This window comes from Haematobia irritans, chromosome 3, assembly GCF_050003625.1.
Source record: "Haematobia irritans isolate KBUSLIRL chromosome 3, ASM5000362v1, whole genome shotgun sequence".
NCBI classification, from domain to species: Eukaryota; Metazoa; Arthropoda; class Insecta; order Diptera; family Muscidae; genus Haematobia; species Haematobia irritans.
The window spans coordinates 38,244,903-38,269,505 of record NC_134399.1 but is presented as its reverse complement, the minus strand read 5'-3'; the positions used below and the strand labels follow the sequence as shown (position 1 = coordinate 38,269,505).

Sequence of the window (24,603 nt, the reverse complement as noted above, 5' to 3'; positions counted from 1 at the left end):
AGACAAAGTGCATTTTAAGATAGTTGTAAAAGAATCATTGTGGCCAAGTAAAACACGATTGTTTAGATGTTTATTAAACATTTATAAATACTCATAAATATAACATCACATCACATTTAACATATTTTTATGCATTAATAAAAGATTGATGTTGAGTTACAAGTTGCAAGTTACATGTTGTAGCGTTTGGAAAGTCAACAATTGTTCACCAATATACCTTTCAAAATTTAAATAAATTATAAGAAGTTAGTTGTGCTTGGTGTTTCACAAAATATAAAATGGCTCTTGTAACAATAGTGATGGCAAAATACTATCACAGTTGGCGATTGTTGCAGTGTTACTTACGAGTCTGTGGTAGCGATGAGGATGAAATGGAAGTTTGAAATGCTGACAGGGAATAAATAAAACTATCAATATAACTATAAATATCTTAAACATTTTTACATGTATAATTCCCCTGCCAACATTTTTTGAATTTGGGGGCGCTTCTGAGAATCCCAACTACTTCGAAAACAATCATATACGACATCAAAAACTCGTCGGAAAAGCGCCGTCACTATTGAGAAGTTGTACCACGCCAAGTTACTACGAAAAAGTTTCTAATCAGTGCAATTATTAGGTGCCTATTTAGATCAATTTCGAAGGACGCCAATAAGAACCCCTGCAAACTATCAGAAAAAGTGCATTTTAAGGTAATTGTAGAAGAATCATTGTGGTCAAGTAAAACACGATTGTGTAGATGTTTATTGATTTGATTAAACATTTATAATTTCTTATAAATATAACATTTTTCGGTTTATCTCATCACATTTAACATAATTTTTTGCATTAATAAAAGAATGATGTTGAGTTTTAAGTAGCAAGTTACATATTGCAGCGTCTATCAGCCAGTTTGTTTATTTTCGATGGAGACAGCATGCCTGGAAAAATATTTGAAAAACGATAACTTTATTCTATTTGGAAAGTCGAAAATTGTTCACCATATACCTTTCACAATTTTAAGCGTAATATCTATGTTTTCAGAACTTTATTTTCGTTTTTATTTAAATAAAATATAACAAGCTGGCTGCGCTTGACGTTTCACAAAAAATAAAATGGCTCTTCTAACAGTAGTGATGGCAAAATACTTTCATAGTTTGCAGGGGTTCCTATTGGCGCCCTTCGAAATTGATCTAAATAGGCACCTAATAATTGCACTGATGAGAAACTTTTTCGTAGTAATTTGGCGTGGTACAACTTCTCAATAGTGACGGCGCTTTTCCGACGAGTTTTTGATGTCTTATATGATTGTTTTCGACGTAGTGGGGATTCTCAGAAGCGCCCCCAAATTCAAAAAATGTTGGCAGGGATCCAATGATTTTAGTTTTCTGCAAAAAAATCGAGTTTAGTGATTTCCATTACGTTTTCATTTCACTTTTTATTTTGGCTTACCAATTATAGTTAACTTTTTGGATTAATTTCAGTCCATCGTCAAAAATATTTCATATTTTTGTATTTCTTCCAACTGACCACGAACTTCGTAGCACAAAATGTATTGAAAACCACAAAAATTCGGTGTCAGTTATTTGTGTATGTTATCAATGGGCTATTATTTCAATTCAATTTAACAACCCGTCAAAATTTTTTTGAATGTGACGGCACTTCTGAGAATCCCCACCACGTCGAAAACAGTCGTATATGATATTCAAAACTCGTCGCAAAAGTGCCGACACTATTGAGAAGTTTTACAACGCCAAGTTACTACAAAAAAGTAACGCATAGGTGCAATTATTAGGACGTTTTTAGATAAATGTAGAACGACACCAACAAGAGCCCCTTCAAACTGCTACAAAATGTGTGTTTTAAGATAGTTGTAAAAGAATCATTGTGGTCAAGTAAAATACGATTGTTTAGATGTTTATTAATTTGAATAAAAATTTATAAATTATTCCAGGTATAACATTTATACGAATAAAAACACATTGAACATAATGCCTCAAAACAGGAATTATGTTGATTTATAAGTTGCAATTCTGCTATGTTCGGCTGATGCCAGCGCCTATCAGTGTTTATTATTGATGGAGACAGCGTGTCTGGAAAAATATCTGAAAAATTATAAATTTATTTCATTTGGAAAGTCGAAAAATTTTCACCAATGTATATTTTTTTACAATTTTAAGGCCGGTACTCTGTTCGGTTTTCGCGTTGAAACTCCATACAAAACCAAAAAATGCGAAAAATTTGCGAAATTTTTTCCATTTGTGATACTTTGTTTTTTCGTGATGAAAAACTGACGTTTATAGCACGGCGCCATTTGCAATGTGAATTAAGAAATAATTTATTTATTAAAAACTATTTGTGCGGGTTTATAAATCAAACACGGACCATATTTTTGTTCCGAAACTATACAAAGGATCAAAGGAATAGCAGATCAATTGCCCAAGTAAAAATAAAATGTTATTTTGTAAAAACAAGCAACAACCACCAACTTAATCCAATATCGCTCCCTGTAAAATAGCGCTCCAAGCTACCTAAAAAAACGCCGCTTTCTATGTGCGAAATAATGGTTTCCATAAAAATTTTTCGCAAGAATGAACATAGTACCGGCCTTTAAGCGTAATAACTAAGTTTCCAGCACTTCATTTTCGTTTTTATTTAAGTAAATTATAATAAGCCAGATGCGCTTGGTGTTTTACAAAATATAAAATGGCTCTTTTAACAATGGCAAAATACATCACAGTTGGCGATTGTTGTAGTGTCACTTACGAGTCTGTGGTGGCGATGAGGATTAAATGGAACTTTGAAATGCTGGCAGGGAAAAATTATTAGTTTATTTGTATCATTTTGCAACCAGTAAAATGAGATAGACACATGGTGTCTTTGGCAAAAATGCTCAGGGTGGGCTCCTGAGTCGATATAGCCATGTCCGTCTGTCTCTGAACACATTTTTGTGATCAAAGTCTAGGTCGCAGTTTTAGTCCAATCGATATTCCGGACGGAATGTCGGTTTTTGTAAAGAATCTTACAGTGTGTCGGATCGATACGACTTGTCGGCGATGACTAAATAATCGGTAAAAGTTTTATCGATCCCATAAACATGCAGCTGTATCGATTATGACTTCGAACTTAAATTATAATGTGCACAATATATGGGATATGTTCGACACGAGCACTGTCGTCCGGAATAACTGATAGTCTGTAAAGCGCATAAAATCAATATTAAATTTGAAGGATTTCAGATGGTATCGAAAATGTAGATCACAAAGTAGTGCAGGGTATAATATAGTCGGTCCCGCCCGACTTTAGACGTTCCTTACTTGTTTTTACTGGAAAAGTACGCGAACAGACCTAATTTTAGAACCTTATTATTATTTTTTCTGTTTTAAAAATGCATTTAAAATCTATTGTTCGTCGTGCAATAAAGTCTTAAATCAAGACTTGATTTATTCCATTTCTGTCAAACATATTTGGTCGTATGACCGTACCATAATATTTTACAACTCTTACTTTGACGTTCGCGCCTTTTTTTGTGTCATTGTCTCCCAGTCGACGAAAATTAACTATTGAGATTGGAAGTTTTATATTCGCCACCAGAATCACAGACCTGTAGTCAACGAAAAATTGTTCATCCATTGTAAAAAGTGGATGAGTTTTGGCAGTTTGAGGGCGAAATAAACCATTGTTGGAATCCGAATAAAGACAAACGCATAAATGTGGTACAATAATTAAATAGTGGATATAGTGCTAGTGTATATTAGATTATCAAATCTTATACTAAATAAATATAATAATGACCCAATCTCGCGAAGATGGACCCGATGCTGTACGAGCACGATATGAAGAGCTTTGTCGTGAGCTCAATATGGATAGAGAAACGGAGGAGCTGTCTTGGAGCAAGTACATTGAGATATCGCAGAGGTTTTCTTTAGAGGTATACATGGTTCTCTTTTTCACAAAATCTTGAGTTCACATCAAAACATTTTCAGGGAGATACTTTACACTGGTTTTGCTGTGCTCTATACGCTGCATGCCGTGGATCATACACTCCAACTGTTGGAGGTAATAACGATGTTGTCTTGGGAAATTGCATATCGGTGATAAAATTGTTAAGAAGCTGCAATATGAGGTAAATGTTTATTGGTTACCAAAAAGGAACGAAATGTATTTAAGCAAATTTTTATTGTTGTATATTTGTAGCATCCACGAATTCTCATTCAAAATGAAGAAATGGCATGATATGGCAAAACTACCGGAATCATTTCTCAATCAAATCAATAAAATGGAACGAAGCTATAGTATAACTTCAAATGTCTTTATGCGATATAGTGAAATTTTTGAACAGCTCTTTGTTCCCTCACCTAATGAAAAGAAAAATTGTAAATTCAGGTGAGTGATTGAGAAAAACATAAACACTGTGGGGACATTTCTTTCATATATGGGGCAGACGCAAATATATTTTATTATTATCACAAGTTTTACGATTCCTACTTTTGGATTTCGGTAATTTTCATTGTGTGGTTGTACACAAGCCGTTACGACTCAGTTACAAAATGGAGGTTACTCATCATAATGTCATAAACCCATTTTATAGCCTTAAACATTTTATTTTCATATTAGTTTGAATTTTATAATAGAAATTATTTGAATTAAGTATTTTAAAACATATAGGGAAATTCTTAAAGGCATTGCAGAAAATTGTTTCATAGTTGACATTTGTTATACTATAATAATACCCTGACATATGTATTTGCTTAATCTGTATAGACTGGATGTATTAAATCCATGATGGTAATTAAATAAAAACTAAAGGCATAAATACCTTCCTCGTATCCTCGCCGATTCTCTAGAATTGCCTACACAACATACAGATCATCACAAAATGGAGATTTCTATGGTAGAAATCCAGAACATACCGCTGTAACGTCGTGAAACAACATGCATGTAGTGACGACCTGTCGCAGTTTTTGAGGTAGTGGCCTTTATGTTATTCCACTGCGAGTCAATTGTCTGTGAAATTCACTTTGGTGCACCACAGCTCGCTGTTATGCTGTACCATATTGTGTTTTATGTGATAAGCTGCACTTCATTAAAATAGGTTTTTGTTGGAGCCCTTTGGTGTTGTTAGTATTTTCGAGCTTTTCAGGAAATAAACAGAACCTAATGGAGGTTTGCAGTCCATGGGCAGAGTTGAAAATCCTGTGCCAGCCCCGGGCTGAAGACCCGACTGCAGTAAGTGGGCATCAATACAAGAACATTGATGTCACCCTCTACAACCTAACCTAACCTAACCTAAGGGCTGTAGTACATGTATATGCGAACATGTATTGTTGCACCCACTGTCTTTAAATACATTTAGACTGAATATGTAATCACCATAGCGGTTGCCATTGCCACAAACTATTTGTCAAGCCTTTATATTCAGATATAGCCTCCATGCAACATCTATATAATTTGCTTTTCTTTCAATGTCGGTTAAAATATAATCTCCAGCTAAAGTGGCCCAAAGTTTGTCTCCCTAAAACATGTTTCAGGTTCATGCTTCAAGCAACAATCGTTCTACTCATCAACGTGTTTAGGTACCAAAATTAATTGAAATTGTGGTACTAAAAATTCTTGTGACTGCCTTGTTTCGATAAATTAATTATTAAATCATTGTTTGTTGAAAACACTCGATAAATATTTTAAATAAAAATATAATATATTCCTCCTGACCTTTGTATTTTTGACCAATGCTACTTTACCATTAGCTCTTCTTTATAAAACTAGATTAATTTACCATTTACTAATTTATATTACTATTGCAGATCTGCTAAATGCCCTTATGGAAAACTTTTTGAAATATGTTGGTGTTTATACCTTTGTGCCAAAAATCAGAATCAAGTGACAGATATAGTAATGTCATTTCATCTTTTGATCTGGTGTATTGACCTAATTTATAGAAATGTTTTGAGCGAAAATCCTGATCTCATCAATCCACAATTTCCGGGAGTACCACCTAAATGGGGTAAACCTGATTTTGATGCTCGAATTCTAAAGAATTATTGCATTATTGAACCTCTTTGCAATATGACAAATGCTTCACCCCACGATGCGAAAAACATGGAGGAGACTTTTAAAGCAATTATAAAGGCTTTTATAGATTCAAAAGTGAGTATTATTAACATAAAATGTAAAAGATGTGTATTTTTTAATGGAACCATAATTGATTTAGACTCTGTATGGAAACGAGGACACCTTAGTTTCAAATGCAAATTTCGAACGTAATTTAAGATCATTGAAAGGGGCATACGAACTCTACGTATTAAATATGGCAGAATTAGACGAGAGAATTCTACTAGACTATCGAAAAATGCATAGCTCACGTAAGTATATGACAATAATACTCACATAAACATTGCCCATTTAAGTAAATGTATACACTCTTTGTCTATTAATTAGATGATTCGTCTGGCATCAAACTTGACTTACATCCTGTAAGTTATTTCTTTTTATTATTTAAAAGTATTGTTTTTAAATATTACTATTATAGGACATAAAATCTCTAATGCCCAACACACCTTATACAAGGAAGGAAAGCCTTCCCAGTAAAGACGGCATACTTGACCCCGTGGCCAACGCCACAAACAACGTAAAAAAATTACGTGAAATATCCCATATAACAGAACCTTCGGAATTCATAAGGTATTTTCCAGTTTGGCTTTTTAAAATTCTTATTAAAACTTATCAATGTTTCTTAGGAAATCGGCTAGTGAAGAAGTTATTAAGAAAATCCAAGACAATGTTACATTTATGTCAACGATTTTCTACAACAAATTTCCCAACAAAGAGGAGTCTGTAAACAAATTTCAATTGGCAAAATCGTTGTACTATTATTTGCTGGACAAGATTCTACAATTCGAAGTCACCAATAAGCACATTGATCTTAACATAATACTTCAAAAAGATAGTATAAATACTACTCTAATTGCATGTAGTGTTGAAATAGTTTTGGATGCATACGATTCACCGCTAAAGTTTCCCTGGATTTTGGAATGTTTCAGTATTACTGCTTTTGAATTTTACAAACTGATTGAAATTATAGTTAGAAGTCACAATGGCATTCTCAATAGGGAACTTATAAAGCATTTAAATTTAATAGAAGAAACCTGTCTAGATTCTTTAGCATGGCAGAAAAAATCGCCCCTATGGGAGTTGATTAAAAAGGAACCAATGCCCCTTCCAACATGGTCTGAAGTCAAAGTTGGAAATATAGATAGCACGGAACCTCAATGTAAGTAATGTATACGATGAGATGTTTCTTTATTTGTATCTATAGATATATAAAAATATATCGGATGCCTTCAAACATACTTATTTTTTGTTTCAAAACAAATCAAATTGCATCTAATTAATAGTATTATTTTTAACACAACTTTAGTACAATCGCCAATGAATTCCGCGTTTGATACGTTTGGCGCCGCAACAACCCCTGCAGTTAGCGAATCTGTGAGGAGAGACCTTTTCAATACACCTAAAGGTAATAGGGAACATAATTAACAAAAAGATTTTTACATAAAGATGGTTACATTACAGAAACTACACCGGCCCAATTAACTAACAAAAATAATGATGTCACTAGACAAGCAATTATTCCAAAGCGATCGGTACCACTGAAACTATTCCTCAGAAAGGTATAATGCCCTTTTATTATTATGGTAACTGTTTAACAAATTACGTTTTTGCTTTCAGTTTTACAAACTTGCATGGTTACGCATAAAAGAATTATGCAAGGAATTAGATCTTGGTGAAGAAATGGTGATTAAAATATGGACTTTGTTTGAATATTCTATAACGAAAAAAACCGAATTAATGCAGGACAGACATTTAGATCAAATTTTTATGTGTGCAATATATTTATATATAAAGGTAATACCATTTAGAAATTTTTAGTATACACGTTTATTACATTTTTGTAAATTTTAGGTGGGCGAAGTTAATGGAAAACTTTTTAGGGACATAATGAAATTCTATAGAAAACAACCGCAGGCCACAAGCAGCATATACAGGGAGGTACTCATAAAGACACATAACGATGAAAAAAGTATGTATTATGAGTTTGCTCCCCAGAAATATGATTAATATTAATATGTTTCAATAGAGGTTGGTGACATTATACAGTTTTATAATGAAAATTATATGCAAGAGATGACCCCTTATGCTTGGAATTTCAGTAAAAAACAGGAACGATCGGTATGTTTATTATGCTAGTGGTAGCTTTAATAATAACAATATATATTTTTTTTTAAATACAGGACCATGATCTCCTTTTATCACCACATCCAACGGAAAAACAAACCTTCCCCCGCCAACTTGCTGGTGGCCACTATTTTTTTGTTCATTCTTTGGATAAAAATGAAGTTGATAAATATACTGCATCCCCAAATCAACTAACATTTGAAATTTGTCGCAGTCCTGGCAAGGTAAATATATATAGTTTCCCTCCATGTTTAGCTAAATCGGTACTAACCAAATATTTGACAAAATGAGTGTTCAAATATTTGAATACAATTTTACAAAACAATCATCACCTGCGTGGGATGATTTTTTGTCAGACATATTGAATCCCTGTAGACTCTAGGGTGTTCATTCGTTTAACTCAGTATTACTAAAGGGAGATAAACCATATTTGAGAACTATTGAAAGCCTGTAAATCGAACGAAAAACACTCACGCGAATGAATTTGAATTTATGGATTCCTCTTTCTCTAAAGTCGACATTTTTATCCACTGTGGGCAAATTGTGGTTATATGCTGCAAATTTTCCCATCTTCATTTATTTTAGACTTGTAATACACAAGCCTTCGCGGCCTATTAATATATTACATAGAATTCTTAAACCTGAGTATACAAATGTAAATAAAATAATTTAATATACAATGGAATGACAACTTACTGTAATAATAAAAACAATAGCAGAACATAACAAACGATAAGAACCTACAAAATAGCAGCAAGTATTAGAGATAAAATGTACCTATAGTAAGCAAATATTTGTAAAATTGAAATGAAAGTTATCAAATGTCATTCGAATAATAATTCAACAGTTTAAGCCGAAACACGTTATTAGAGTGAGAAAAGACTCGTAGATCATAAGGCAAACAGTTAAACTACGTTCAATTCCTACGACATAGGCCCTTGCATAGAGTGATCTAGCAACCCTAGTAATCAAAATTTGAGGTTTCTTCGTAGATCTCGAAAATTTAAATTTCCCATATAGAGAACGATTTCCTCTTCTACTGTTTTTGTATTGAAACACGGGGCAGTTTTTATCTTAGTTCAATGTTTGTAAATACAAATCTATATTTCTTATTATTATGATGTGTCATTAAATAATTTATATTTTTTATTCATTGCAGGACCTGGAGAAGATAAATGCCATAATAAGTAGCAAAGGGAAACGAAATTTACCATTTGCCGATACAGACAGGAAACGATCTAGAGGATCGGGAGAGGAGATTCTTCTTAAAATGATGAAAGATCGCCAGCAGGAGCACAAATAATTAAACACTATTCGTTGAACGACAAAGATTTCAGCTTCTATAAAAGTATAATTGAATTTGTGTGGAGAGAAGAGCATAAACAAAATACGCATAATATATAAAGAAATCCTATGTATATAACTTGCTAATTAAGACTCATTAATTTTCGATAATTATTTTTTTTTCTACATACAAATGGAAACTAGTTTTTCAATAAGCATTGTTTGAACTCATAAATTATAATTTTATATTTTTATTTTATTGGTATACATTTTTCAATGTGTGTTATTTTACTAATCTCCGTTTCTAAACAATTAAACATTTATGTAGCTTTCTAATAAGGAAATAACATACTTTATACATTATACGTTTAGTTGCGCTAATAACTTGTTTTAGAATGAATTCCAAGAAGTATGTATGAATACATATTTTGTAATTATATATACAGACATGTACATTTTATTCCCGATTTTGTATGATCAGATAGCATTATTTTTCAAACCATCTAACAAAATAATTTAAAACAAAAAACCTGTAAATTATTATAAATGTAGAAACACAAAAAAAGATTCCTATTAAAATATGAAATTTTTTTATTAACATAATAGTGGTTGGGTTATGAATGATGAACGAATTATATAGTTGATTTATATATTAGGACGAACACTTAGCCCAACTCATATCGCTATCTTACTCAGCAAAACATTTTAAGGATATGATTAGATTAGGCATATTCTATCCTTTTGTACTTCATCGGCTTAAGTAACTTTTAAAAAATATCAATGCATCCAATTTATTTTATCAGATAAACGCGATCTATTATCATTTTATGCGGCACGAATTCTATTTCACATGAACTCATTGTCCAAAGGAGGAACTGATCGTTTACATCGATTTTCGATTAAGTTTTGCTGTTTATATATAATAAATCTTACTCAAAGTGTACCATACATGTTTATTAACTCAATTTGTCGGATATAAAATCCAAGAGCCATTTGCATTGAATGAAGACTCCAAATTATTAATAAACAATCCTAAAAAGCCACACATTTAACAAATAGATTTTTTCGGTATCCCGAACAATCCCGGGATTTATCCCGAATGGCAGCCCAACTGTGAAGGGGAAACGTACCAAAAAGTATGAAATGTACATGAAAGTATTTTGCTATAACTATAGTTTCTTATAAATTATTTGAATAGAAACACAAATTATGTCCTGAAGCATAGTTATTGCACCTAAAATTGTGAAAGGTATATTGGCGATAATTTTTCTGTTATTTTTCCAGGCACGCTGCCTCGATCATGGAAAAACACAATGGCAGATCATCAGAATTGCAACTTAATTAATTAATGTAAATCATTGTACCTTTATTAATGTAAAATGTTAGATTCCATGTGATTTTAGACGTATGAATGTTAAACATTGAAGAATTCACACATTTTTATTCAAATTAATAAACTTCGCGTTTTACTTGACCACAGTGATTCTTTTACCGTCTATCTTATACCTCTTTTATTTTACCATGGCTCCCATGATATAACAATAAGGTGACACCAATATAATAACTTATTAAGATTTGTTTATCGGTAGTGTAATTTAAAGTCTAATACGGCGTTCTCACCAAGCATGTTTTGGGGTTTGAAATGTTTTCCCTTTATAAGAATTTCAAAACGAGTCGTTTTCCTCATATAAAATCATGTTCAAAACACAAGTTTTCCTCAAAAACACGTCAATTTTAGATTGTGAACCCACCTAATTTGGAATATAACATACCCTTTTCAAATAAATATGTCAAAATATTGAAATAGTTTTTATAGAAAAAAAAAGGAATAAACAAAGGCTTTGAAGAACATGGACATGTGAAAATAACTTGAAAAATTTTTTCCCTTTGCGCTCGCGGTAAGTATTTGAAGTAGAGGTGTGCGCGTGACACGAAGTTTTCGTGACACGCGTGAATCACGTGAGTCGTGAACAAAATTTGAAGGAACTCTCGTGAATGTGCGTGAATGGGACTAAAATGAATATGTCGTGTGTGAGCGTGCGTGAGAAATCAAATCGGTTCGTGAGTGTGCGTGAATCAAATTTCTGCAAAATCACGCTCACGAAAAAAATCAATATTTAATTCATACTCGTATGTAAATTGAAATTAATTTAGCTCTCGAATTATATTCTACTTTTGAATTTTGTTACATTTGTTGATTTCCGTTTGGAAAATGTCGTGAGTCTCGTGAATTTGTCGTGAATCACATGAATTGTCGTGAATCGTGCGTGAGTATGAGTCTTTAAAAGTAGTTCGTGCGTGAGTACGTGAATGTGCGTGAGTGGGATTGGCTACCACACGTATCGTGCGTGAGCGTGCGTGAATAAACATTTTGCTTCGTGAATGTGCGTGAGTGTGAGTGAAATTTCAGTCACGCGCACACCTCTAATTTGAGGATACATTGCATATATGTGAATTTCGAGTAAAGGTGCCCAATAAACACAAACGTTTGAAAAATGCTAAATTTCAACAATTTTTCAAACATTTTTTCAAAGGATAGGGTAATATTCAAGTTGAGAAATTGTTGAGAAAATCGCGTTCTCAACAAAAACAGACATTACACTCAACAGTGAAATTCAACACATTAGCAATAATCGTGTCTGTTCTGGTACACACATGTACAAGTTACGTATGGTGTCACACTTAAAAGGTGTTCTGGCCAACACTATACACCGTCATAGACCTGAAAAATGTACACGAACATTTCTTTTGTGTAGGCTTAGTGTACAGCCATCGTATGCAAAGTTAGAAGTTTTTATAACAAATAAATAACAGATTCTGAAACTTTAATATGTTTTTTATAAATATTTGCAAATTTTATTGGGAAAGTCACTTATATATGTCAGAAACCACGATTTTAAAAATCCATCTAAAATTTGAACCGAAATTTCCTCTGATTGGTGTATAAATTTTGGGGTTGTTTTAATCAGCTGGTTTTCAGTGTGTTCGAAAGTATAATGTTGCCACAATTTTTAAAAGTTAACACAAAAAAGTTTTAAGCAAAATTATCTTTGATTTTTGTGAATACTATCCGCTTTCCTAAACAAATCAAAGGTCTTTTTGAAAATATAAGGTAATTAAATTATAACTTTTACAAAATCAATGGGCTAAGAAAAGTGAATTTTACCAAATTTATTACATGAAAAATATGGCATCTTCAATTCTGCAAAGTGTTCTTGGTGCACAAATCACTGAGCAAATTAAAAAAAAAACACACCGCCAATATCTTTCTGCACATGGAGGCCGCCACGATAGAAAATTTGTTTGCAATATTATTGTAAATATTTAAGCAATACAAATGAGAAAAACCTTAACAGAATAGTTAATTATGCCCACTATAATTAAATTTCCTTTAATGTATGGATGTTAAAAACTGTTTGACCAAAACCAAAATAAAAACTTCTCCGCCGTCAAAAACAAAAACGAAAACGACACGGCGATCGTTTGTTCATGAGTAACATTGAGGAGGGATAGAAAAAAACAAATCAAAACAGATTTGAAGCATCACGCAATTGTCTCCTTTTTCTTGATAAATTGCTCTTGTCCTTACATTATTCACTGCTAACAAAAATCCGGCAGGCATTTTATGGCTTTGAGTTACGCACTTACTTTTAATTTTTTATGTTTATACCGGCAAAATATGTTTTGTTTATAATTTCTGTCTGCAAATAATATGGCTTGCAGAAAAAATCAGCTGTCACATTTTTCGATTAAAAGTCCGAAAAAAGTGTTCACACGTGTGACTCAGAACAACTAACTTTGTGTGTGGTGTGTAGAAAGTGTATAGTGTGGTGCACAATGCGGTGTGACCCAGAACAGACATGAATATCTCAAGTGTTATCCTCAAATTGAAATGCATCGCTACTCAATAATTTGTCAAACAATTTTCGATGCGAGTCAAATTCAAAATTAACATCGTTGCAAATACTTTTCAACCTAAATTTGTATGAATGATATCCCCACTTCAAATTGAAAGTCAAAGCCAAAATTCTATGAATTTTGTATAATTTATTCATTTTTATCAAATTAATATATATAATAATACACTACATAATACACTACAATACCAATTGATAAATAATAATCTTATGAAACATATCAACAAATAAGAACAAAAAAAAAAAAAACAAACAACAAAACTTTAAATATCTTAAACATTATTAGTAAACACTTTTGCATTGATAATTCGATTTCCTTCTTTTTGGTGTCATAAAACAGCATTAAAATTTATTAACCTGCGGGCAATTTGAAATTAGGAACGTACTGGACCGAGTGTTAGAATTGATTTCCAGCAGAAGGAATTCACAAAATATCCATTTTAAACTGATAATAGCATATGAATTAAACTGACGATGTGATGCACATTTTCATCCAGAAGTTGTTGATTTCAACAATTTCCTGTTTTTAACAATTTTAATTGGTTGCACTTGTAATGTTTCTGGAAACTTTTTCTTGTCGATAAGCCACTCATTTTTCATTGGTCAGCTTCTTAATGTTTGCAAGAATGTAGCATCCAAAGATTTTAGTTTTCTGCAAAGAGATTTAAATTTAGTGACTTCTCTAAAGTGTTGATTTAATTTTTCATATTGACGTACCAATTATTATAAACTATTTGAAGCAGTTCCAGTTAATTGTCCACAATTTTTTCATCGGTCAGCTTTTTAATGTTTTCAAGAACGTAGAATCCATAATTTTAGTTTTCTGCAAAGAGATATACATTTAGTGACTTCCTTAAAGTTTTATTTCATTTTTTATTTTGCACTTACCTATTTTTATAAACTATTTGCTTATTTGTCTAAAATTTTCCATTTTTTTAATTTCTTGCAATTGACCACGAACTTCGTTGCACAAATAAGTTTTGAAAACCACATGGTTTTTTCGTTGCATTTTAGGGTAGTGTTTTGTCAAAGTTTTCTCGTATTATCTTCAACACCTTTTCAAAGATTTCGTCAACATTTTGGCAAATTGGAAGTAATTCGCAAACAATTTGAAGATGTATTGAAGATGAGCTATTTCAAGTCAAGTTGGATTTATGTTGAAAATTATATTTATCCTCAAGGCCGGTATGCACCTCTAGCGAAATTTTCGGTAGCAAAAATTTATTTAAGTCTACAACAAACAAACAGGGCTGTGTACACAAATTTTAAACCAGCTAATCGCTTTTAAAAATTGTTAATCTTAACAAATCACCCTTTATGTTCCAAATATTCCTCAAATAAATTGTTTATTATTTACAGAACTTTTAAAACTTTTACGCACACAATGATTGTAATAAATTAAATGTTTGCTGCCAAAATATGCTTTTGACAACCCTGTTATTTTCATTAGAGGTGCGTACCAGCTTACGAAATTGAACGCTACCGAAAATTTCGTTAGCATAAATAGCAATGCATTTCTTATGGGAATGAAATTTTTCGCTAGAGGTGCATACCGGCCATCAAACTAAAAAGTTGTTGCATTTGAAAAACGCTCATCCTGTGTTTATTGGGTAACCATAACCATTAAACAACTTATGGCACATTTTGCAAAAACTTACATTTTAAACAAGTAAACAAAGCTTCTGCTTCATACAAATCCATTTTTTTGTAGATGTGGAACTACCTGTCTTGATTCTGTCAAGTTATTACAGTATAAAAAAACAACATAAATTAAGGCCGCCAATATGGCAACACTGTGTAAGCCAAAGTAAATAAATAAATTATGAACACTAGAGAAATTCATGAACACCTGCGTCAATGTTATGTGGAAAATAAGGAATTTCTCGAGATTATAAAGCTTCTAGATCATGTGGAGAAGCATGGATATGAGAAACGAACACAACAACTAAAAATCCTTGACGATATCATCCTTGTTATTGAGAATGAGGATTCATCATCACATGCTGAATGCATTTATTTCGTCATCTGGCTAACACAACTTCAAGATGACAAAAAGCTGCCTTTTTTTAATGACTCTCAATTTAATGTTGTTACCCGGTTACTACAAATAAATTTGGAAAAATGTCACAATTTGGAATTGGTGTCGAAGATCCTCACTGTGTTTTGTGGCCTGTTTTCAAAATATCCCACAAATGCCACCAAACATATGCACATTTTAAATACAATTTTGGAGTACATTAGTTGGGAACGTACCGTGGATGTGTTGGTCAGTGCAGTTCGATGCCTTGATGTCTTAATTGGTTTTATAAGCTGCCCACCGTCTCCAGTGGAACAAACGAATTGTGGCGAGAAGATACTTGAAAAGATACTGGCTTTATTTTACAGTATCGACTCAATGCCACTAATAGATAGTGAAGTACTTCCAACGTTTCTGATACATTCTTTGCAAATTGTTCATAGGACAATGCTGATGACGCCAGTCTTTGCAAAACAGCATATTCCCGAGCTATTGGGTTTGGCAAGATCCTATTTGCATTTTGGAATTGATGCCAATACGATACCAGCGCTACCACAAAAAGTTTACATGTCGCAACAGGCTGTATATGAGTCAGCCGAGGAATTTGAAAATAATATGAGCTCGGAGAAAGCTCGTAATTTCGGTGGTAAAACTCTCAAAAACCGCAAACCAAGATTAAAGTCTAACACGGGTGATCTGGGTGTGACCAATACTGGGCCCGAAGCAAAAGTAACATTATTATCTATGGATATGAAGACTAGCGATTCCGAGCCATCCGAACAAGAATGTTCAGGAAATCGAGTTCTCTTTGAAAGGCACAGAGTAGCTAAAATTCGACTGGCATCTATATCAATTATTGGCGCAATAGTTAAAACGTTGGAGCGCAGATTTTTGTATGGTTATTGGCATGCATTGTTTCCAAGTGGAACAGGTAAATACAAGATTATTCGTATTTTTAATATGTTTATGTAAGATCAACTATATAGATGCAAAACTTAAAAAAATATTTGGCCATTTGCAATAAAATTCAATTTATTTACATTTATATCTATGTTATTTTTTATTTCAGGGGAAAGCCAAGATAACCTTCTGTACATTGCCCAACACGATCCCAATATGCGTTGTCGGTGTTTGGCTTTACAAGTGTGTGCTCAGGTTTTATACGGCTCGAAAGGATTTTTGCAGCAAGCAGAAACAAACGCCAATCGTTGCCCTATGACGTTTATACCATTTTCATTAAGTCTGGGATTCACAGTGGTTGCTATTTATCGAGCTCTTTCAATCATTCTAACCACAGAATCTTCAATGCCCGTATTAACTCAAGCACTAAAATGTTTGGCTGTTTTGGTTCAAGCAACACCATTTCAAAAACTAGAGAAAGGATTTGTTCGTGGGTTTGTAAAACACGTTAAACCATTAATTTATCATCGTGATGCTGCTATACAAGTTTCTTCTCTAATGGTCTTAGAGTTTCTTATTTCATCTACAGATACAACTTCGGAAATTCCTGAAGCTTTGGGTTTACCACAGCCTAAAGGCGCACGAAATAATCAATTTGTAATGAATAATAGCCATCCTCTACGCGAAGAGGAGCACGATATTATAGATGATGAAGAGTTTGTAGATTCCGAGACCGAAGAGGATGTAAATAAGGAAATAGCAACAAATTTTCCCACCAGTGAAAAAAAAGAAAAAGTTGTTAAGAACGATAACTCGTGGTTAATACTTCGTGTGTTATACAATCTAAAGGATCATGATAAGTCCAGTGTTGCAACATCCGTTCGTATTGAAAGCTTACAGGTGTTAATTGCAATGAGCGTTCACTTTGACATGCTCAAATCTCATTTGCCAGAGGTTGCTGGAGCATTGCAACGTCTTTTAACAAATCCCTTACCAGATATCCGCACATATGCAGCTCGTTGCCTTGACAGCTGTGCTTTTCAAATTAGTCGCCAAATTGTGGAGAACGGTTACTCTTCCGAAGCAAATACATACGAACAATTCTGGTCTGACATCATACCAATCATATTGGAGCGTATAGAACGCGATCATAATGAAATCAATGCTGTTAGAATTACTTTGTGCGATGCCCTTTCTAATATCGGAGCTGTTATGTTCGAGAATTGCTCGAATTCAATGCAGATTGCAATTTTAAGCTTTCTTTCTGGTGTCAGCTCAGATTGCTCCGAAGAAGCAATTCTACGTGCAACTGCCGTACGTGCGTTGGCTGTTTATGTTCTATATCCATCGCTAAGGTGTGATTTGGTATTTGTTGAGAATACCGCAGATTTGGCTTTACGTTTGGTTACCGACTCTAACTTGCTTGTGCGGGTGAAAACATTTTGGGCTCTGGGAAACATAAGTGATGCCTTAGTGGGGAAAACAGGAAATCCAAATGCAAATCAAGAGCGAATTTCTGATGAACTGTTGTTTAGGATGATAAAAGTATCAACCATGGCCTGCAGCGACAACGATAAAGTTCGTTGTAATTCGGTTAGGACTTTGGGCAACTTATTGAGCCTGTTGAAAGAAGAGCACTTACAAATGGACAAACCTAATATGAATTGGCGCGATTTGTTTGAGAAAGCCATATGCAAATTGGCCGATTGCATACGTTCTTCGGGCAATGCTAAAGTGAAATGGAACAGTTGCTATGCCATCAGCAATATAATGCGAAACCGTGTAATATTTTCCATTCCGGATCTATTAAATTGGCAAAATACTCTTTACCCAGCATTGAGCAATGTCATAGTGCACCATGCCAACTTTAAGGTTCGAATCAATGCGGCTTCCGCCATTACAAATATAGGAGAAAGACAACATTTTGGTAATTATTTTGAAAAATTATGGTCTTCCATTTTGGAAGCTTTGGAGCAATCTCATAATTTGGATAGTTTCCATGAATACAATCATCGCGACAATTTGCAAGAACAACTTTGTTTGGCCTTAACTCACATGGTGAATTGCTCCGCTACTGAAGATTGGCCTCTAATGAAAAGACACCTTTCAATTAAAGAGGAAATAATAAGGAGTACATGGAGACGTGTTGTTCTTCGTACCGTACCAGAAAAGGCAGCCCCTCTGATGGCATGCTCATTTGTGTTGATCGAACGCGTAAAGGACCAACAGCACATAACTATAGAACAGAAAATGGCAAATGAATATTTGTCAGCAATTTTTGCAATAGATTAGTTTGTCCCCTGGAAAATACAAACACAAAAGATTGGTAAATTTCATTGTAATTTATTTTCTCTTGAACCATTATAGATTATAGCTTAAATACATACATAAATATAATAATTACAATTTCACTAATGTCTTGGATGCTAAACTATAAAAACTCCATTTCTCCATTTTCTATTGAACACTAGTAAGTTTATAGGTATATAATTTGGTTTTGGAAAATTGGTGGTTATACTTTGGAGGGAAATATTGAAAAAAAATCACACTTTACACTGGGCAATAATTTGTAGATTACATTTTACAAAAATAATATTTTTGCACAATATTTTTGCTTAGTAAAGGGCTGTAAGATACTTTCCATTTCCATTTGTAAATATTACAAGACAATATTTACTCATTTATATGTTACGTTAAGTCCCACAAGGAAGACTTTTATATTAATTCTATTCATATTCTTCCATTTGGACAATATAAGGTTTGCTGGGAATACATACATAGGTGAAGTCTTCAAAATGTCTCTTTTAGGCTGTCATTGTTCACGTACAACATAGTGTGTATATTGGCTTAATATTATAATATAAGAAAAATATGTTTCGGAAGTCTCGAACAATGAAGATAATCTAATAGTTCCTAAAATATTCGATTGAATAATCAAAACACTTAACTAAGAGTTGATAAAATAAATTCGGAATTAAAATGAATACAACCAAAAAAGAAAAACAAAAAATATATATGCGTATAGGTCATATAAAATTCACTAGGTAAAAAATTGACGAGCGCTTTGTGATGTAGAAATCATAAAGGACTGTAGTGAAAAAAAAAAAAACAACAACAAAATGTTTGGATAAATTAAGTAACTAACTCTCACCACCACCTTCACATTTCTCTTTTAAACATTGGTTATGGGCTCTTCTAAAGGATATAAATTAACTAGAATAGCATAATAATGAAATCCGGCAGCTAGTACCACAAATAAGTGCCAAATTGCATGAGCCATTGGAATTATACCATCTGATTTAAAGAAACATATTCCTACTATATAGAAAAATCCACCCAATTTAAGTTCAGTCATACCAGGAAATTCATGACCCGTCCCGAAAACAGCCAAGGCCGGGCCTAATCCCATTAGTATGTAAAAACATGTTTCCAAACATTTAAATCGTTCATGAAATATCTGTAAAAAAGGAATAGTTTCATTTGTGACCAGCTGTTGTGAAAGAAATTTAAATTGTATACTCCACACAAATACCTGTTGATATGTTATACCAATAGCAGCGAGTAACCAAATTAACCATTCCAAGCATACCAATACATTGGAATGATTAGGATTTTCTAATTGCAACCATGGGAAATACGAAGCAGCTATGAAAATATATATCATGGCGCGATCACAGCGATGTAAAACATTTTTGATGCCACTAAAATGTAAAAAATATAGGGTAGGTAGGGTAACTAATAAATTTCACCCAGAGAATTTGAAAAACTTAAAAGGAATTCAAACTAGAACCAAATGATACCTAATCAATAATATATATTGCAATATACAATTTAATCAATAACCAATGCAGTAAATCTCCTATAGACCTATATAGAGATTAGCAATTTTTACCACATATTAAAATAAGTCAATATAATTTCTTAATAATATGAAAATTATTTTGTTGTAAGTAGGTAACTAAGTATGTATTTCAGAGATGAAAGTCAAAATTAAAAAAAAATCATTTTAAAGAAAAAAAAATGGTCAGCTATTTCTTTGTATAATTTTCCATCAAATTATAACAAAATTTGACAAATATACTTTAATTCTGCTTTACATAAATATTTTTGATTTTAGTGACATTGTTATACACCCAATACATCACCCAAATAGTTTGCCTCAATCGACTAGAACTAGAAACTGTTATTACATAGGGAAAAATTTCACGAAAACTATTTCAATCTCAATTAAATTCTTAATTGAGTTTTAAACATTTATTTGATTCAACAAATTTTTTAATTGAAACAAAAAGCAATCACAAAAATTAATAGTATCAATTAATTTTTTTAATTGACTTTCTATTAATTTTCTTTTGAATTGATACTATCATGTCTGTGATTGAAGACATTTCAATTAAAAGTTTGTGTGTATGATACTACAAGATTGCCTCTTTATGTTTTGCTTAGAAAGATTAATAAATTCACATTTAAAAAAAACTGGTTTCATATTTTAATTTTGTTCATTTTTGTTTTGCATTAATGGAATAATGATAATGACAATAACTTCATCTTCGATGTTTTTATTGGTATTGATATGGAGTATTTCACTCTAAATAAGTTTATATTGTGGTATAGCCATCGGATACTATTGAATGTTTAACTACCTATGTAAGCAAATGAAGACATAACTTGTGGCGATTGACTGTTTATGAGTAAACGTGAACATTTATTAGAAATGGAACTGATGAATCCTTAAAAACTAACAAAATACACAAATTGAATTTCATTTGTCAATTTATTGAAAAAGAAATCTAATTTGGTCCTAACATTAAAACGTTGGTACGGTGAGAACAGAGAAATTTCCTTAATACATTTGCATTAAGGCAGTCAAATCATTGTCAGACTTCTAATATTTCTTTCCCAGTGACACTGTATCTGAAACAATAGTCCAATTTTGAGATATTTTTGTAATGAAGATAGATTCCAGTGACCTGCTTCCCAATTTATATTTCTGTAGCATTTTGAACATCTATACCAAGATTGCCATCTTCATAACTGAGTTTGTGCCTATTCCCTCCTAGACATACTAAAACTCTAGTATTTAGATACATTGATGTTCAAAGTCACTAACTGTTATTTGGAGATTGCTGTTTTTGCCCATTCAATGCCATAGACGATTGAGAGTATCAATAACTTTTTGTACGAATTAAGTATAGATGAGTCAAATTGTAGAACTTCCCCCATTACTTTCAAGAGGTGCTTGTAGATTATTCTAGATCCCTTGGAAATTCGAAACCCTTTCGAATTCTTCCCAACTCATCTGCTTTACAGTTCGATTGTATGTACATGGGGCTAGGTTAGGTTAGGTGGCAGCCCGATGTATCAGGCTCACTTAGACTATTCAGTCCATTGTGATACCACATTGGTGAACTTCTCTCTTATCACTGAGTGCTGCCCGATTCTATGTTAAGTTCAATGACAAGGGACCTCCTTTTTATAGCCGAGTCCGAACGGCGTTCCATATTGCAGTGAAACCACTTAGAGAAGCTTTGTAACCCTCAGAAATGTCACCACCATTACTGAGATAGGATAATCCACCGCTGAAAACCTTTTTGTGTTCGGTCGAAGCAGGAATCGAACCCACGACCTTGTGTAAGCAAGGCGGGCATGCTAACCATTGCACCACGGTGGCTCTACATGGGGCTAGGAACTGGTGCTAGGTTGATATTAGACTGTTCACCCATCACGTTTAGAGATATGCTGCAGTCTATGGACCTTTTCTTGTTAAGGAACAAACATTGCACATAGCAGCTTGAAGGTTTAAATATATGTGTATACCAATATTTGCTGGAATATAATAACTAATCCAATATTCCAATTATGTTATTGCCAATGACTAAGGCTGTGTTATGTTAGGTTTGGTTGAAACGATGGTCCAGGTTTCCATGGCTCATGTCGGATTGTTGTACATTTTAATTCTCTTTTTATATCGTATTTTATAGGAACTGGGAATGTGAAGATCTATCTCTAGGTGGGTAGAGACTAATCAATATTTGGTTCTGTGTAATACTCGCTTCACTACTGAAAACCAGATCTTCAAATTTATTTTTATATGGGTTTGTTGTTTATAACACTTTGGTTTTATGAGATATTGTTGTATTTTCATTTTTTTTTTTAGGTAAACATACTCCTGTATTTTCTGAGTCATTGTAGTATGGGTTGTTCTTCTCTGGTTGGCAGATCTAGCATTAATATGACAAGAAAACGTTGACGAGGAATAAAAAAAAAATTGTGGTAGAGATCAAGGATCAACTTTTAGTGTGACGCTAAAACTGTGTCGATAAAGCCCTTTATAGTAGGAAGTTCTGTCTTCGGTTCCCAATTTTTAATGTGGCATTTTTCTCTTGAGACTAGTTATTTCAAATCGACTAGTTATTTCAAATCGAATGATATCAAACATTAAGCTCGAGAAGATGAAATACTATTGTAAAAAAAAGCTATAAAAGCGGAGATAAAGCCGATTTACAATATTTACGTTGTAAAAATGTTTGTCAATAGAAGACAGATTTAAATTTTCCAAAATCAGAAAAAAACTATATTATCTAAAGCTGTTCTCTGGAATATATAGAATCTCTATGCAAAATATTTAAAATAAAAAAAAATATATATATTAATATTTTAAACAATTACAAATACGCAATTTCCCTTGGAAATCCAATTGTAAGTAACTACACACACCCACAATATATACATGTATACTTACTTCTGGTTATCACAAAAACAAGAACAGTGGAAAAACGTTGAAATTGTAAAGAGTAGCGTTAAGGCTCCACCATAAATCCACGATACTAAATACTGACTGGAACTTTTAGAGCGCTCAAATAACTTATTGGCACATACTACTGCTGGTATTATCCATATACCATGTGTTATAACATTTGCTAATTGTTCAATCTAAATGAAAAGAAAAAAGTATTTTTTTAATTGGCGATTGACTTTTGCATCAATGACAATAGGAATAGCATCGACTTACTTCTGTAGGTTTATATGCACAACCAGGTTCCGCTTTTTTGTTCTTCCATTTGATATTCTTTAATTGTAACTTAAATGATGTATTTGATTTTGTCCATGATTTCCAAAAGTTTGTGAGTAAATTATCTAAAAATGAGTATTTATTCTGAACTTCTTGAATGACGTTTCTCATGGTGTCCATCAGTGGTGTGTAACAACTTCCTTGTTATTTCCAGCAGACTAATATGTTTAGCTAAAATTTAAGCCAAAAAAATATTTCTGAATGGGTATTAAGATATGGATGAATTAAAACAAAACACAGGTATAGGGCCATAGCAATAGTGAAATAATTTTCTTCTGTATAAACATTCTCACACACATATGGAATATACGCTACTGCGTTATATATTGATAATGCAAAATTGTCTTTACAAAAGCAATCCTATTTGCAGCCATACATTTTTATAATACGAAATATATAATACATTTTATAGTTTTCCGTTTATACATCATAATCGGCGGACCATTAATTCTCCCAGGCCATAAAAAGAGCAACTAATATCGCTTTTTTTGTTCTTTGCTTGTGCGACTTATAAGTCTTATCTTCGCCAGTAGCAAACTGTTCAAATTCATTATCACCAGTTAGGTGTAATAATTTTTTTGATATGAATTGTATTGTTTATTTGCACAATTCGATCATCATAAAGTGATTTTGGAATTGTGTGCATGTCCACATTTTTCAATTGGAAACCAAATCGATTGGGATCTGACTGCAGTTTCTTTTAGATGTGCATCAAAGACAATCTCGTCTTTGGTTCGCATGTAAACAAACATAGATTTCTATAATGTATAGGTAAATGAACTCCTTACAGTTATTTGGTCAGAGTAAACCCCTTTCCATTAGTGCCATTTTGAGCATTTAGCATTTCCACCGTGACATCAAATTTCTAGTTCAATCATGGCCCTTTATGGGATGCACGAGGGAGATCCCTCTGAATGAGGAGGAAGCACAAATTTGCTTGCAATCTGAAATTATCTTACCAATGAAAATTCGTTCTCCTTTTTATGGGCTTTAACCCCATTTGATTATTTTGTAATTTCCTTGCTTTACCAAAGTTCAATTTTCATAATTCAAGGTCAAGGAAAACACGTGTAAAGACATTGACATTCATTTATATAATGGCACGGCCCTAGTTTGTAACATACTCCGACGAGGATTATACATTGGAATATTTCTCTGTGTGTATTCATGTATATTGGTTCTTTGTGATTTTCCTTTAT

At 32.9% G+C, this 24,603-nt stretch overlaps 3 protein-coding genes and 2 long non-coding RNA genes across 7 annotated transcripts; 2 read left to right on the top strand and 3 right to left on the bottom strand.

Moving 5' to 3' along the window:
* Positions 1 to 710: 710 nt before the first annotated feature.
* Positions 711 to 11,076, bottom strand: LOC142228647 (uncharacterized). Of its 2 annotated transcripts, none has more exons than XR_012720231.1 (2): positions 10,863 to 11,076; positions 711 to 920 (listed from the first exon to the last, which is right to left on the bottom strand). It is a non-coding gene; the product is annotated as an uncharacterized LOC142228647 (long non-coding RNA). The 2 variants fall into 2 exon arrangements; XR_012720232.1 differs by lacking the exon at positions 10,863 to 11,076 and adding an exon at positions 988 to 2,061.
* On the top strand, positions 3,560 to 10,077 carry Rbf (Retinoblastoma-family protein). The gene is made up of 15 exons (XM_075299134.1): positions 3,560 to 3,910; positions 3,966 to 4,105; positions 4,177 to 4,365; positions 5,784 to 6,126; positions 6,191 to 6,341; positions 6,418 to 6,452; positions 6,509 to 6,660; positions 6,717 to 7,249; positions 7,397 to 7,495; positions 7,552 to 7,649; positions 7,708 to 7,884; positions 7,942 to 8,059; positions 8,117 to 8,208; positions 8,271 to 8,438; positions 9,374 to 10,077. Exons 1-15 carry the CDS (start codon positions 3,770 to 3,772, stop codon positions 9,515 to 9,517), a joined length of 2,580 nt encoding a protein of 859 aa, XP_075155249.1. The 5' UTR covers positions 3,560 to 3,769; the 3' UTR covers positions 9,518 to 10,077.
* Positions 11,077 to 13,752: 2,676 nt separating the features above from the next.
* Positions 13,753 to 14,665, bottom strand: LOC142232125 (uncharacterized). Its single transcript, XR_012721037.1, has 3 exons — positions 14,304 to 14,665; positions 14,133 to 14,238; positions 13,753 to 14,067 (listed from the first exon to the last, which is right to left on the bottom strand). It is a non-coding gene; the product is annotated as an uncharacterized LOC142232125 (long non-coding RNA).
* Positions 14,666 to 15,222: 557 nt separating this feature from the next.
* LOC142228639 (HEAT repeat-containing protein 6) lies at positions 15,223 to 18,747 on the top strand. Its single transcript, XM_075299133.1, has 2 exons — positions 15,223 to 16,363; positions 16,502 to 18,747. Exons 1-2 carry the CDS (start codon positions 15,238 to 15,240, stop codon positions 18,622 to 18,624), a joined length of 3,249 nt encoding a protein of 1,082 aa, XP_075155248.1. The 5' UTR covers positions 15,223 to 15,237; the 3' UTR covers positions 18,625 to 18,747.
* On the bottom strand, positions 18,656 to 24,538 carry LOC142228642 (monocyte to macrophage differentiation factor). 2 transcript variants are annotated; one of them, XM_075299135.1, is made up of 5 exons: positions 24,364 to 24,538; positions 23,345 to 23,575; positions 23,075 to 23,265; positions 19,865 to 20,033; positions 18,656 to 19,789 (listed from the first exon to the last, which is right to left on the bottom strand). In XM_075299135.1, exons 2-5 carry the CDS (start codon positions 23,522 to 23,524, stop codon positions 19,505 to 19,507), a joined length of 825 nt encoding a protein of 274 aa, XP_075155250.1. In that variant the 5' UTR covers positions 23,525 to 23,575; positions 24,364 to 24,538; the 3' UTR covers positions 18,656 to 19,504. The 2 variants fall into 2 exon arrangements, with proteins under 2 accessions (XP_075155250.1, XP_075155251.1); XM_075299136.1 differs by lacking the exon at positions 24,364 to 24,538 and having other exon boundaries at positions 23,345 to 23,629.
* Positions 24,539 to 24,603: the final 65 nt, after the last annotated feature.

Excerpts from the sequence above, each read along its gene's own strand:
- Rbf (XM_075299134.1), top strand. The coding sequence starts at position 3,770 with ATGACCCAATCTCGCGAAGATGGACCCGATGCTGTACGAGCACGATAT. Across the intron at positions 7,496-7,551 it reads CCTTTTCAATACACCTAAAG|AAACTACACCGGCCCAATTA; the intron begins GTAATAGGGAAC and ends GTTACATTACAG. Across the intron at positions 8,060-8,116 it reads GACACATAACGATGAAAAAA|AGGTTGGTGACATTATACAG; the intron begins GTATGTATTATG and ends ATGTTTCAATAG.
- LOC142228639 (XM_075299133.1), top strand. The coding sequence starts at position 15,238 with ATGAACACTAGAGAAATTCATGAACACCTGCGTCAATGTTATGTGGAA. Across the intron at positions 16,364-16,501 it reads ATTGTTTCCAAGTGGAACAG|GGGAAAGCCAAGATAACCTT; the intron begins GTAAATACAAGA and ends TTTTTATTTCAG.
- LOC142228642 (XM_075299135.1), bottom strand. The coding sequence starts at position 23,524 with ATGGACACCATGAGAAACGTCATTCAAGAAGTTCAGAATAAATACTCA. Across the intron at positions 23,266-23,344 it reads GTGCATATAAACCTACAGAA|ATTGAACAATTAGCAAATGT; the intron begins GTAAGTCGATGC and ends CTTTTCATTTAG. Across the intron at positions 19,790-19,864 it reads TTGGTATAACATATCAACAG|ATATTTCATGAACGATTTAA; the intron begins GTATTTGTGTGG and ends CCTTTTTTACAG.